Raw genomic sequence first — 14,343 nt, 5'->3', positions numbered from 1 at the left:
TGTTACCCCTTCATGTGACATTATATGCTACTCCAAACAAGATTGCACCCAGAATCAATTTCTCCACATTTGTCATGGTAAGTACAAGCAACAAAGCTAGTATAAGCTACCAGTTGTACACAACTACTACAACCACAACATGACTCAAACCAGTATTTCAGAATGTGCTGCAAGGCTGTGGAGAATTTCATTAAGTTTTTAGATTCAGGGTTAAGAGGCGTCTGATGTCTGGATCTGTTCTGTAACTCAACGCCAGCGCATCACTGATCAGCCTACACTTTGACCGTATTTGTGGAAACAGCTGAGTTATTTATATCTGTTGTAAAAACAGTTGGTGGGTGTTTACTGTCATCGCTCACACTAATAGATGGGCATATATAGCACTTTTATCATAATAATTATCATAATAATTAGGTATAACAGTATGTGACAATGCATTTCACTCCAAAGACAAATGAACTGAAACTAGAGGCTGCTTGAAATAGAAGAAAAATCCCCTTCACAATCTACAACATAACTGGAAACTCTGAAAAATGTTTTTGCAGTGATGTAAATGCACATGTAGACAAAAACTATGCAAAACACTGGTTTGGTATTTTAAGGAGAGCAAGACAAAAAACGTTTTTCAATAGGGAATGCAATACTTTCTTGGAAAGCAAGCCCAAACCTCTGTACAATCAGTCCTGAAACAAGCTGTGCCATGCCTGTTAACTGCCTGGAAGAAAAAGTACCTATTCTTCTAGTAGCTCCTGGTATTACTGACTCTGTGGTAGGACGTTTAGTTTCACTTTTATGCTCCTGTTCTTATCCCTCTCATCAGTATTTTGATTATTCTCTTGTGACATTCCAAATTCCCATTTTAAGCTACTCCTCCTATAAAACTGAAGATTTCAAGCTACTGCTACATATTAAATAATTTTCACACCATTCTACTACAAGTATTTTGTTGTGAAGCAGATATAGGAGTCTTATTTGCCCCACATCGAAGGGTCTAATTATAGCTGCTCAAACTACAGCATGCCATAGCTATCCATCCAAGCTTCATGGAAATACAGCATCTCTTTCTCTAAAGTCTAAATAAGAGAGGAGCTGGCACAGAAACTTACAAGGGCAACTTCTTAGGCCACTTTGATGCTGCTCTGGGGCATAGAGGAGCTGTACGGGCTTGTTCCTGTTTATAACAACGTGGGCGCTGACTGTCACGAAAGCAGATGAATCAGGGGGAGAAGGTAGCACATACCATCTCAACATCGCATACACAAAGATCCAAGACGTAAAGGATGCAGATAAAAAAGTGAGAGTGTTAAGGGAGGTATGTGAAGAACGCTGAGCTAAACAGGCTCAAGTTACACAACATGACTGTCTGACCGGCAAATGCAACCTTCAAGGTAGACATAATAGTGGGGCGGCATACCTCAATATATCATAACAATCGCTCAATTTGTGATAAAAGCACCAAATGGCAGACATGGTCATGGATACATTAGAAACAAATCTGGATATCGGGCCATCACAAACTCTGACCCTGGTTACCGTGGACCTTTTTTTTAAAAAGAAAAATGGCTGCCAGCAGTTGGTTAAACTTTCCTAGCCCTGTGGATCCACATCCAATAATGGACATGATTTAGATCCTAGTGACCTTGAGAAGCGAATAAACTACTCACTAAAAATTCTGTGGACGTTTTCAAAGTAACTGGTCATTTCACTATATTGTGTTTTCATTATATTGTGCCATGAAACAGTAAAGACTGTTCTCTTATTTTGTCAGATGGTGGATACCACAGGAAATGTGGCACAGATGATTTTTATATGTCATGGCCCAGTTATTTATGTGTTATTCATGTATGCACTTTATTTTGCCTGTTTACAGACACCCCCATTCAATTTTAAGAATTTCTATTTTGAGTATTAAAGGCATGAGATCATCTTTGGGTATATAAGCTGTGAGCTCTCACTGTATTCTTCAGTTGGCAGTTGGCACCTAATACCAGTAACACCACTGAAGACCAGCCAACTCACTGGTTGGCTTCCATCTCTTCTGTCAGTCATTCTTACAAATGTCACCTGAGCATTTTTACAAGTTTTACATGTCATTTTTACATGTCTTTATTGCTGTGTTCAGATTATTGTGCTTTGTTACAATGCTAGAGTAAATAACAGTGCTAGGTACTGTAGATTAGTACATTAGTAGACTATCTATACAGGAAGTAGTACAGTTCAATCTGATAGATATTTGTAGCTGTCAAAATGACCTACGCCACATTTAACTGCATTTATACAGGAAATACTACATTCTAATCGACATTTGTAGCTGACAAAATGACCTACGCCACCTATCAGAATGATCCTTGCCACATTTTACTACAGTTATACAGGAAGTCGTCCATTCTGATGATATTCGTACCTGACAGAATGACCTACGCCACATTTACCTTCATTTGTACAGGAAGTTGTCCATTCTGATATATTTTTGTAATTGACCAAATGATCTATTACCCCTGACAGGGGAGAAAGGGGATATGACATGCAGAACAAAGCGCCCAAGCCAGACTCGAACCTGGGTCACAGCAATGGCCTTAGGCATGTGGGGTGCACAATCGACCTGACAAGCTTGAGGCTGTCCTGATCTTTCAACACTTTTACTGTTCCCTTTGTGGACCCTTTCTTCCACGTTGTATACTATAACACATAGGCAAGTGTAAACAAACAATGTGTCATCCTTTCAAGGGGAAGAGACATTCCTCAACCTTGGAAAACACAGCTTAATGCACAGATTGGACAAGTTGCCTTTGATTAGTGGCAAAGTATAGATTTGTAGAGTCCAGTACAGATCTGCTGGAACATTACATTTACCCTTGGCAGGGCATGTTTATGACATGCTCTGCCTTATTATTATTTTTTTTACTGTACTGTATCATAATCTTTCCAAATGAATGTGTTCAAATTGTGTCAGATTCTGGGGTTTTCTGCAGCCATGGGAAATTCTGGAAATAAGGGCCTAGAACAGAGCTGTAAGGTTAATCATCACCCTGGTGTAAGAACCATGCCACAGAGACCAATTGTTAAGCCATGACACAGAGAAACACAATGAGAAGGAAGTGGGCGTTTTAAAAAGTGCAAAAAACAAAACAAAACAAAAAACAAAACCCTAACACAATGTCAAACAGAGAGGCCTGCCCAGATCTTAAAAGTAGTCTGTACACTTTTTGACCACTGGTGGGAACGTAAAGTATTGTTTGTATCTTGTACACTGCCAGCACGTGTATGGGTGCCTCACGTACACAAGTGACTATACACATTTCTACCAGCTGCGGAGGGCGGTCCATATCGACAGCCAGGCTTACCATCTCAAACTTTTCAGAGGCTTTTTACTTCTGTGAGAGTATTTCAAAATCGCTAATAAAGAAGCAATTAATATACTTATTGAGCGCATTTACATGGACATCAATTACCTCTTTTATGATTGGGTCTTTGTTTATGTGTTTGAGCATGGAAACACCATATCCTGTTCTCAGAAACCCGAATATCCTACCTGGTGCACTCCAAAAGAAACCCAGATACTGTTGCATGTAAACACCCTATCCCGATTAGTGTTGCAGCAGTATATTATTTCAAAGTATACCGCAGTATCAAAACTGATGGTCATCATACTGTCAACACTTGCTTTCCTTCGGTATGGAAAAAATGCAACTGGATGAAGGATGTCACTTGTACTTTAGTCATTTACAAAAGGGAGACTTTTTGCACATACTTTAATTTAAAAAAAATGTTTAATGTTTTGAATGTAGTAATGAAAAAAAATTGCATTCAGCATATACAGCTGTTTGGGATCCTAGATGAGAAGAAACTAGCAAACAAGTTGTCAAGTGATAGCAAATGTACAGTGTAATGTTATTATTTCCTGTCGCTCTGGTCTAACATTATTGGTTTGTTTAATGGGATTTCTCTGTGCTCATGTAAACACCATACCCTGAAAATGATCTTAACCAGGATAAGCCCCATTAACAGGCAATTCATGTCCATGTAAACTCAATCAATCATTTCCAGACAGAAGATTTACACCTTCCGGTTAATCTGACTCTCAAATACGGAATAAAGACGAAGGCACATTATGGCAAATTCATGTTTGGCTGGTGGGCCTCCTCAGTATGGTTGTACTGCTGACTACGATGCTCTGAGCTTCCAGCCAAATGACAGATGGTTGTTTAGTTTTCAGGGAGAAAAGAAGATTTAGAGGCAACAATATCTCATGCCACTTGCCCACAGCACTGTCCCAAATGACGGTTCTAAATATTCATCACAAGAAATTAGTTCAGTCATGTAGTTTGCATGGCAAAATTAATCACGAAATGTGGTTGAGAGGAAATTGTGGGGTGAAACAGTGGGTAGCTAACCACAGTGAAAAACTTAATTACAGGGAGCAGAAGTAAGGAGGATGTTTTGCTTGCGCTAGTCAGTGAATGAGCAGTATACAAGCATTTGTAAGTGAGACTTTGATGGGTGTTTTGGGTGAATGAGAAGATCCACCAGCATCTGTCAAGATTAAACTTCACTCCCACTAGCCAATGTTGTAAGAGTTTTGGTTTTATTTTGCAATTTATGCTGCAATGCATACTGTAAAAGCTGTCAATAGTGTGCAAAGACTGATGGTTGTTAGTAAATGGACTTTTGAAGGTGGCAAAAGTAAATCTTTGGTATGGATAGGAAAATATGGTTGGGCACAACAGGTTTGGATGTGAGTGTAAATTGTCATTGACAGAATGAGACACAGGTGTAACTAATAACATTAATCACAGCTCTATTCGATTTAAATCTTCCTTTAGGGAATGCCATTGAGCCAGCATCCATATTGCCAGTATCCTGCAACTGGTGCAATATAGCTGTTATTAAAGCCGCTGAAAACATTCAAATCTTAAGTTTTTTTCTACGATGTTAAATATCCATGACTAAATTAATGAGAGTTTACAAAAAAACAGCCTTAAGGTATTATAGTTGGGGTAGGCACTTTAATTTTAGCATCATTAGACAAAAATTCCATGATTAACGTTTTGAGCATATTGATATTCAAGCAATATGAAAGAAAACTAGACTACTGCACCTCTTTAAGTTGTCTGTTTTTGAGGCTTCAGAAAATTTAGACCATGACAGCCGTCTTTAGCCAATCACAGGTCATTTAAGAGAGAGGGCACTCTTATTTGTTTTTCTACAAAGGCAGATGCACCTGCATGACCATTCAGTGAATGCTTAATTCAATGGTGGGAGAATCCTGCAGAGAAAGTTGCTATTCTTGCATCAACAATCACTGCCTACACTGCAAAGCAATCCAAAAAAGGGACACAGCTGTATCAAAAAGAGTCTGATAATAAATAGAACAAAACACAGGTCAATATAGGCTAAGTGTTTCAGAGATGGACAGAAAACATTGCTAATAATTTAGCCTTCTGGTGACCGAAGCCAAGGGCTCATGGCTGCAGCTTCAAAAGCCTCTAATCACTGTGTGTCCTCCATCTCACTCCTCACCGCTACGAACTACCTTACCTGGAGCAGAGGAGCAGCAGCAGCTCCTGGGGACTGGATAACTACTGTTGCTGCCATTACACAGTTTAGACCTCGCACACTGCTGCTGGTCACCAGCCCAGTGTGACACCACTTTTTTTTTTTCACTGGGCAAATTCGAGCAGCTACAGCCTCGATCAAAGATCCGTCTCCCGAGCTGCTGCCTGCTCTCCTTCCAGGACAGCAGTCTCCACCTTTGACAAGTGAGGAGAAGGGACTGTACCATGGCTATACAGCTTATTCATGTATAATTTGTGGTCCAATAAAGAGAGAAAGCTCAGCTTATCTGCTTCATCAGAACTGTGTGGGTGTGGTTTGATCAAATTTGAGTTACACCGCTCTGACATCATCGGCACAAACCCACAGGTGTCATTGCATCTTGGTGCAAATATTGCTAAATCATTTCTGATGTAAAATTACTGAGGCTTTGGCAGAAAATTATGTGTTTATGTAGGACAACGGTGCACAAAGTAAAAAGCTAACAGAGGAAATAGATTTTTGGTCTGTTAATAGCTTAAAAGGTGTACTGTAAAAAGGCCTACAGCAGCTTTCCGCCAATTTAAAAGGCAAGAAAAGATTTTCATTTTGCAAAGCTTTACATTTTACTGCAATCCTACCTGATTGTTTGGTTTGTGCTGGGAGGAGGTCCCTGGGATGTTGAGTGAGTGGCTCCTTGTGACAGCTGCTCCTGTTGATGCTCTCCTGTGCTGCGTGCGAACTGTCAGTGACGCTTTCGCCTCCTGCGGGGGGCTGCCGCCACTACTGCTCCCTTCAGTCTCAAGCACTGCATCCCAAGGATCCCCTGCAACAGGTACTGTCTGTACAGTGCCTCCTGATGCCAGGGATGCTTCCTCATTCTCAGCCTTACGCTTTGTAAGCGGGTCCAGATCCAGCCAGTCAAAACGGCTGATGCTAGAAGATTCCATCACTGCTGGCTGCTGGGGTGGTGGGTTGGGTGCCAGAGAAGCAGTGCCCGCTTGGGAGGAATCCAGTTCAGTGCTGGCCGATTTGCCATTCTTCAAGTATTCTGAGGTGCTGGCAATCTTGTCAAACAGTTTGGCCATCTCTGGGTCCACTGCAGGCTGTTGGAAGACCATGGTAGCAGCAGGCTGGATGGGAGTGAAGGTCATGAAAGATGGCTGCTGCGCCGTCAAGGCCATGAAGGGTGACATGGTTGGAGTGAGGCCGTTCTGAAATGTGCCTGGTTTGGGGTATGGAGCAGAGGGGAACATTGGGGAAGGCTGATGGGTGGGAGTGGACACATTGGAGTTAGACGGGGTGGACAGAACAGGCGTCCATTGGCTGCTCTGGAAAGGAGAGGAGCTACAGGCATGGCCTCCTGGGTAGGAGGCACTGAGGTTAAACCCAAGTAATGATGAGGGGCGGGAGACCTTGCTGTTAACCCCGAAGTTTTCATCCAGTAGAAGCTTTTCAAGCTCCTCATTGGTCAGCTTCTCCACATCAATATCCCTGAACTTGTCCTGCTCTGCCTGCTTCTTGGTCTCTGGGAAGACAATGAGGTCTTTTTCAGGTCTGTTAGAACAGGATAAAGGTAGAGGAGCAGTAGTGGTAGATATAGATGGTTTTGGTTTTGAGGAGGACGAGGATGCTGCTGAGGAAGATGAGGGTGCTGAAGACGAAAGAGTGTGTCTCTTAACCCTTTGCAATTTTGCTAAAGCCTCTTCCTCCATGCGAAGGGCTTCCTCTTTACCCACAACCCCCTTCGGCTGGGAAACATCCACCTTGAACCCATTACCACTTGATATCTGGGCCATTCTGTCAACTGGAAAGTGCCATGAGTGTGACAGCTTTTAAGTCAGTGTGGCTCAAAGGTTGAGAGGCAACTCTTTAAACACCTAAAAAAGGGAAGAAGAACAAACAAATTAGACAAAAACATTTAGATAAACATCCTTCAAAGGTGGTTAAACCATAGACTGTCTTTGAAAATGGAAAATATAACAGCTCTCTAAAAGTGAAGCCAAAAAATCATGATCACCACTTGGTATACTTTATGTCATAAAGCCCGCCCCCTCTATATTAGATGATGGGACATGAGCCAAAATCAAAGATCAAAGTACACACAAATTAATTTTTCCGTCATTTTAGGTAGTTCTCATCAGGCTGACGCTTGTTCAAGGGTTTGTTTTTCTAATAAATTTGGCTATTACTTACTATTTGATGCTGTACAGAATGACATCATGATTGACAGTTATGTGTGCCAATCGATGTGCTAACGATCCATGGCGCTGCTCACAATTGGTCGGACGGGTGTAACTCAGCAGTGCAAGATAGCACTTTAATCTAGCAGCTTAATCTGGGATATTTTGGCATCACTTTTGTAAGAGTCCATCTTTTTATACAGTCTACGGGTCAAACAGATTCAGAGCAGTCTGAATATCATTTTAAAAAGTTTTTAAATTAGTCTAGCACATTATTCCAGAAATATTATAATATTTATAATAATCATAGCAGGTCACACAAATATTTTTAGTAATTTGAAATAGACCATGGAGCTCATCAGTCTTTGGTGTACATTATGTGTAAGTATAAGTGTGGTTTAATCTTTTCAAACATTTTGACCTGACAAAGACCCAAGTAGTAAATGTTGTCTCTATTAAACTTGTGTGGCATTGAGTAAGTGTGCAGGTGTTACTATTTTCCTCCTGTTCGCTGTTTTTTTTTTAGCCTTGCATGTGCGTGATAAGCATATAATTATTCTATCTCAATGTATTTACTGGAAATACATAGAATTCATATCAAATATCGTTTATTTTTAAAGATGCACAATAATATCTGCACGTCATTGGTAGAGACCGATACTGGCTTTAAAATTAAATATTGTATTGGCCAACATGCTGATTTCTGTAGACATGTTAATTTAGATTTTTCTTTTTTTAACTGAAGTGAACATGTAGAAAACATCAACCCTAGCTTGAAGTCTTTTTCTTATTTTGCACAATAAATGAATATTACAAACACTGAAAAAACATTGTATTTTATGTCCCCATCTGCCACTGGGCCATCGTGATAAGAGTATGCACAAAATGATATTAACTGCACTTCAGAAGATATTTGATGATTACTAAAATCAGGTGGGGAAAAAGTGGATATATTGATATCGGTATCAGTTAGCCAACTGAGTTATATATTGGCATATCTGTAAAAAAAATCCAATATCTTGCATGCCTAATTATTGTGTGATATCAGGGTTGAAAATTAACTTTTAGTTCACCTTCCACAGTTCCTGGTAGTTACAACATATTATCATTGATTTTTTATGGTGAGTGAAGCAAATCTATTAGCCAATTGCATATTTCACTAACATTTGGCCAGTGGCTGGTACTAACTTCCGACCCTGTGTGATATGCATTCATTTATTAACTGCCAGTTCTTAATTGATGTTTTCCCTTTGCCTTGTTGCTGAAACCAGGCTTTGATTGCTTATTGATTTGCTGCCATTTCTCATATATGCACAGCCAATAATTACTTGCACTTGTTTTGGAGGCAAGGGCATCAATTAGGTCACAGCATGGGCTACGTTACTAGCATGTTCCTGACATGTTAATTGATCAGCTTAGTCACAGCAAGCTCTCCTCTACTGGTGTGCCTTTTTGTTGTTCACCTTGACATTGCAAGGTGCACAGTGTAATTGTTTAACCAAGCAGCCGGGCTGTACACATACCAAAAAAAAAAAAGACTTAATCAAACAAGGGCGCAAAGTGCTTTACAACAAGAAGGTGACATATGACTCACACCACCTGTTGGCATGTAGTAAACATACCAATCTGTGTGCTTCTGCCAATTATTTTCTCCCATCCCAAGTTGATGATTTATCAAACTGTTTGTTTTTTCCAACTATCCCTCAAAAACCCAAAGTTGATGCCAGCTACTTATGGTTAGCCTACAACAGGAAGGAGCCAAGAGCATCCCACGTCTATAAGATGAGAAAAACATTGCTGCAAAGAGCGTCTTGTGGTCCTGAAATGACACAGCGCCTTCTCAAAGCGACCATTCATCGAGCGATCACAGCCCCAGGGTTGAGTGAGTTCCTTCCCTCCCCAGGCGTCACCGGCCTCTCCTGAGCTTCCCCTCCCATTGTGGTGGAGAGGGCTGGCTGTGCTGGGGCTCAGGCTAGCCTAGCACTATTGTGCAGCTGAGGAATTTGGCATGCTAAGCAGCCCAACGGGTCTCTCTCTCTCTTCCTCTGGCTTTCTCTCGCTCTGTTAGCATTATGTTAGCACCATGGCCCAAGATTGTCTTATCAGCTGTGCTAACACCAGCGGGCAGTGACAATGTGGCTGCATTCATTAAGCATTTGACTCGGAGAGCCTAGCGCTAACTTTGCCAAGAACATAGCTTTGGGACACTAAATGCATAAAAAGGAAGGTCATCGTCTTCTGGCACTTGCTGTCACTGATGGCTTTATTCTGTGCAGAAATGTCACATGCTCTGACCAAAATAGTTCATCCGTACATTATTGATTTTGCACACAGTTAGAGTGCATGCTCTGACAGATTGAAGCTCAACAGTTAAAGTCACTATTCCATAACCACAAGATCAGAGACTGTAAACTGCCAAATGTCCAAGTTAAAAAAACTGAGCAAGACACTAAACAGCAGCTACTTCCTGATTCTGTCCATAAACACTGATCCAATCTGAGAAACTACATAATGTGATTAGAGTTCATAAACATTAGTTTTGTTTTTTAAACTGGTTTGCCCTGTAAATCATTGCAGATTAGGCAAATCAAGCGCCAGTTAAAGGAAGGATGACAAAGGGACAATGAGTAATGCTGTTTTAACAAAGAAGATTCAACAGCACCAAAGCTACACTACGATGAGTAAAACCTTTGCTTAACACAGACGATCCTGAACCAAGATAGCCATATGCTTAACGTCCATATATGGCGAAAGACGACACACAAAGGAGGAAAGTCCCACTTGTGGAGAAAAGCCAACTGCAGCCAAGACAAATAGGATGGCAGAGTTCAGGTCATGTAAGAGCTATATTTAATATTATTACTGTTTGAAGCCATAAGCCTCCGGTGAAAATGCCTAATTGAGGGAAAAGATTTAAGGATGCTGAGGTCAAATTAATAAAATAAATATATAAATTTAAAAAAGATAAAGTTGGAGAGTCTGGAGAATTCCTAGATCAATTGCTTGATGGTTTGACGAAGCCACCAGCATGTTTTTAACCCCTTAACATACAGTTTACTTTAATTTGTCCTTTAGATTGGATTGGATTGAAAGTTGTAAAATTATCTTATTACACACGGTCTGACAACATCACATATGCATACTTTATCAGTTTGTTCTGATTTTATGTTTTTCAAAAAGCGCCATTCCACCAAATGTAAAAATGTTACATATGTTATTATAATTTTAGAAATATGTATGCCAAAATTCAGATATGTTTGCTATTATATGAAACTTTGGGATATCCCCTAGAATTACTGATTAAAGAATAGCCTTCCAAATCCTCAAGTCTGTTTTAAAACAAGAGTTAGGCACCCATATGGACAATGCAACTGGATGTGCTTGCTGTAGTCATTCCTCCAGTTCATATTTACCCTGAAGAGATCAGGGGGATATTCCAGAAAGGAGGTTCAACAAACTCTGAGTCTAACCCTGAACTCTGAGTTGATTTACTCCGAGACGGGAAACTGAGTATTCGGTTCCAGAACAGCTGATCTGAATTAGTTCAATCAACTCTGAGTATGTTCACCCTGAGTTCAGAGCGTGCACAACGTCAATAAAAAGAAATTATCAATGGAGCCCCGATACCTCAATTCACCATGGCAACTGCTGAGGAAAAGAAACCGTGTTACTTTACCCCATTAGTCCATTTGCCAGCCTATGGAGCCCCATTTTGAACCTGAAAATGTTGAGTTAAATGCATAGTATGGGTTCCCAACATTAGGTTTTTTTGCTGAATCCATTTCTGATATTTTCAAAATTCAAAATATATGTTTTAAACCAGAGTCTGCATATTTTGACTGTATTTGGGCTGATTTTGAATTTACTTTTATTCAATTTAGATGTTTTAGAGGAAACTGAATTGACTGGATTAGTTTCCTTATGTTAGGGACCCATACTATGCATTTATTATATAAAACTAGAGGAACTTTGAATTAAAGGTCCTCGTGCTTACTATGGCGAATATGAGCCCATATTTAGAAGGAAAAAGTAACACCATTGCATCAGCTAAGGAGAGAAAAGCAGCATGGGAGAAAATTGCTGCCCGTGTCAATCATGTCAATGCATAAGTTTAAATGCACTTGTCTACTAACTTAACATTTAACTGCACTTTATTAAAACCGTAGCATACAGATGAGAAAGTGGTGGATTGAATAAAGTCTGTTTTCATTTTGGTGCAATCCCACAGGGGAAAAAGCCCTCCGACGCAACTGGAAAAGGAAATATAAAAACATAATTCAGAAAGGTAAGGCATATTTTGCTAGGCCAGGATTGTAGGCCAACCTCACTTTGGTTTTATTCATATTTGATGTTAAATAAAGTAAATATCCATTCAGTGGCTAGTTCAAAATGCAGTAATTTAAACCCCCAACAGAATGCTATTTTAACACATATATGTCCTCTCACCTAATATCCTGCTGACTAAATCAACATTTGATACTGATATAAAGCACACACTGTGAACACAATATTAACTTTCTTTATGGGACTGAGAATTACTTTGATGATTGTGTATTAGATTATTGTGCATACAAATGTTGGGATGGTACTTTTATTTAGCTAACTGATATTTGATTATTGAGTTTGTTTTCTTTCTTTATTTTATGCTGGTATTTTGGATTTTTGGATGCTTTTTAAATTGAATTTATTATTGGAGTTTTGTTTTGTTTTATTTTTTATATATTCATTTTATATTTATTTTGAAATATTATCTTTTTTATCCATATCGGAGTCATTGATTGGTGTACTAAAATGTGGTGATGCGTATATGAAAACTCAATAAAATACTAATTATAAAAACGTAGCTTGATGCACAAATTTTGTTCTGATGTGAGAGCACATGTGAGATTGGAAATGTACGAACGTTATTAAGATCAATGATTGAGTGTTATGAAAAACGGTACCGTTCTAACAGATATTCATCTTGGAATGAGAACATATCCAATCAAGGTCTGATCGCACTGCATAATAATTCTGCTCCGATATCTATCGGATTGTGAAGATACAGACAGCCCGTGTCTGACGCTTGATCCAGGTCAGAGGAGACAGGCAGAAACTCAGGGTTTCTTATAGAAAACCTGCCAGGGAGCAGGTTATGTTCATAGAGTCAGTTACCATGGTGATTGACTCAGAGTTTGACTCTCTTTCTGGAAGAGTTTTCCTCATCTAAGGGTTAACATACTCAGAGTTTTCACATAACCTGCTTTCTGGAATAACCCCCTGCTCTTGAGGCAATTTTGGTGCTAGTGATGGGGAAAAAAGCCAAAATTTTTCCGGACAAAAATAATACAATTTTAAAGTATATCTGTTGCAAAGTCAAATAAAGGGGATAAAGGGGGAAACTTTGGGGGTGAGGGGTTTGTACTAAAAGGACACAAGTTTTGACTTACTCAGACTGCTTCACATAAATTGTGAAATGCATTTTTTTTTTTTTTTACAGAACGAGGACTGCAGATTTGTCCTCATCTCTTTCATTGAAAATGCATAAGAGAAGGATCTCTTAGTGACAGGAGGAGAGATTACAGCAAGAAAAACCTGATTCAATGTTCACTTGGGCACCTGAATGTTGCTTTTAAGACACACTTCAAAAACAGTGAACCTGTCTTGACCTAATGGGACAAATAAGAATTTTGCTTTCAATAACTGTGCAAAAGTGCAAGCAATACACTGTACAGCAGATCAAAGTACAGGCCAACATCTTTAAAAAAGAAAATAAGTAACCAGGTTAAGTTTATAGATTTGTGAGATATGTTGTGTGGCTGTTGGGAAAGTTAACAATACACTTCAACTTCTTTTTTTTTTTTTCTGTACTCGCTTGCCTTTTGCTTAGGCTGGCCTGTGCAAAACATTAAGTCTATAAAAAGAAACAAAGAACCCCTGGGGGAGAGTTGCGCACTTGGCCAGCTGTGAATTAATCTGATAACTGGTGTTGTACTTTGTATTTACAAATGCATGCAACACCTCCAAGATAACCTTATGCTTTAAACTGTAACACCCTCAGCTGAGCAAAGAATTGCACATTTGTTGTCAAAAGCTGAGAAACATGCAATCATTACAGACAAGCAGCTCCAATTCTGTTTGAAATAATGCTGTGTTCAGAGAGGTGTGTGACTTGCCTCTCTAAAGAAAAGTTTGTCAGACTATTTAATGTTCATCCCTGTATTTTAATTAGCAACAAAAACGACATTTTCTCTCATATGACTTTGGGGAAAACACTGTTTCATCTGATCCCAATTGGTATTGGTTAGCACTGGGGTATTGTATAATCACATTTTAGAATAAGATATTTAATAGAAATTCAACCGACGGAAATATGTTCGTCTTAGTAACACTTAGTAAAAACACACTGACAGTTTTAGGCTTTTAAAATGCATAATTAGCGGTTCACAACACATCTGTATACAACTCTACTAGCTAGCTAACCTGTCGGCTGATGCTCACCTGACACCAAATGATGCGCTGCGAATTGTGAAGTCGTTTGTTTTTCACACAAAATCACGTCTAACATTTTAAAACATGACCTAGCTGTTTGATAATATGAGATAAACGCGACTTTCAACAGATGAGGATAGAGTAAACAAGCTAACTA

General features: G+C 39.4%; 1 protein-coding gene across 1 annotated transcript in view; it reads right to left on the bottom strand.

Annotated features, from left to right (window-relative positions):
- Positions 1–14,343, bottom strand: part of pik3c2a (phosphatidylinositol-4-phosphate 3-kinase, catalytic subunit type 2 alpha) — a 58,693-nt gene that overhangs the window by 43,870 nt on the left and 480 nt on the right. Inside the window, exon 2 of the mRNA XM_042495616.1 lies at positions 6,174–7,412. Within this exon, the coding sequence (XP_042351550.1) occupies positions 6,174–7,331 (1,158 nt within the window). The 5' untranslated portion in view covers positions 7,332–7,412. The remainder of the gene's footprint in view (positions 1–6,173; positions 7,413–14,343) is intronic.

Source organism: Plectropomus leopardus, chromosome 11 (genome assembly GCF_008729295.1).
Source record: "Plectropomus leopardus isolate mb chromosome 11, YSFRI_Pleo_2.0, whole genome shotgun sequence".
Classification (NCBI taxonomy): Eukaryota; Metazoa; Chordata; class Actinopteri; order Perciformes; family Serranidae; genus Plectropomus; species Plectropomus leopardus.
The sequence above is the reverse complement of the archived record's forward strand: the minus strand, read 5'-3'. Positions and strand labels throughout refer to the sequence as shown.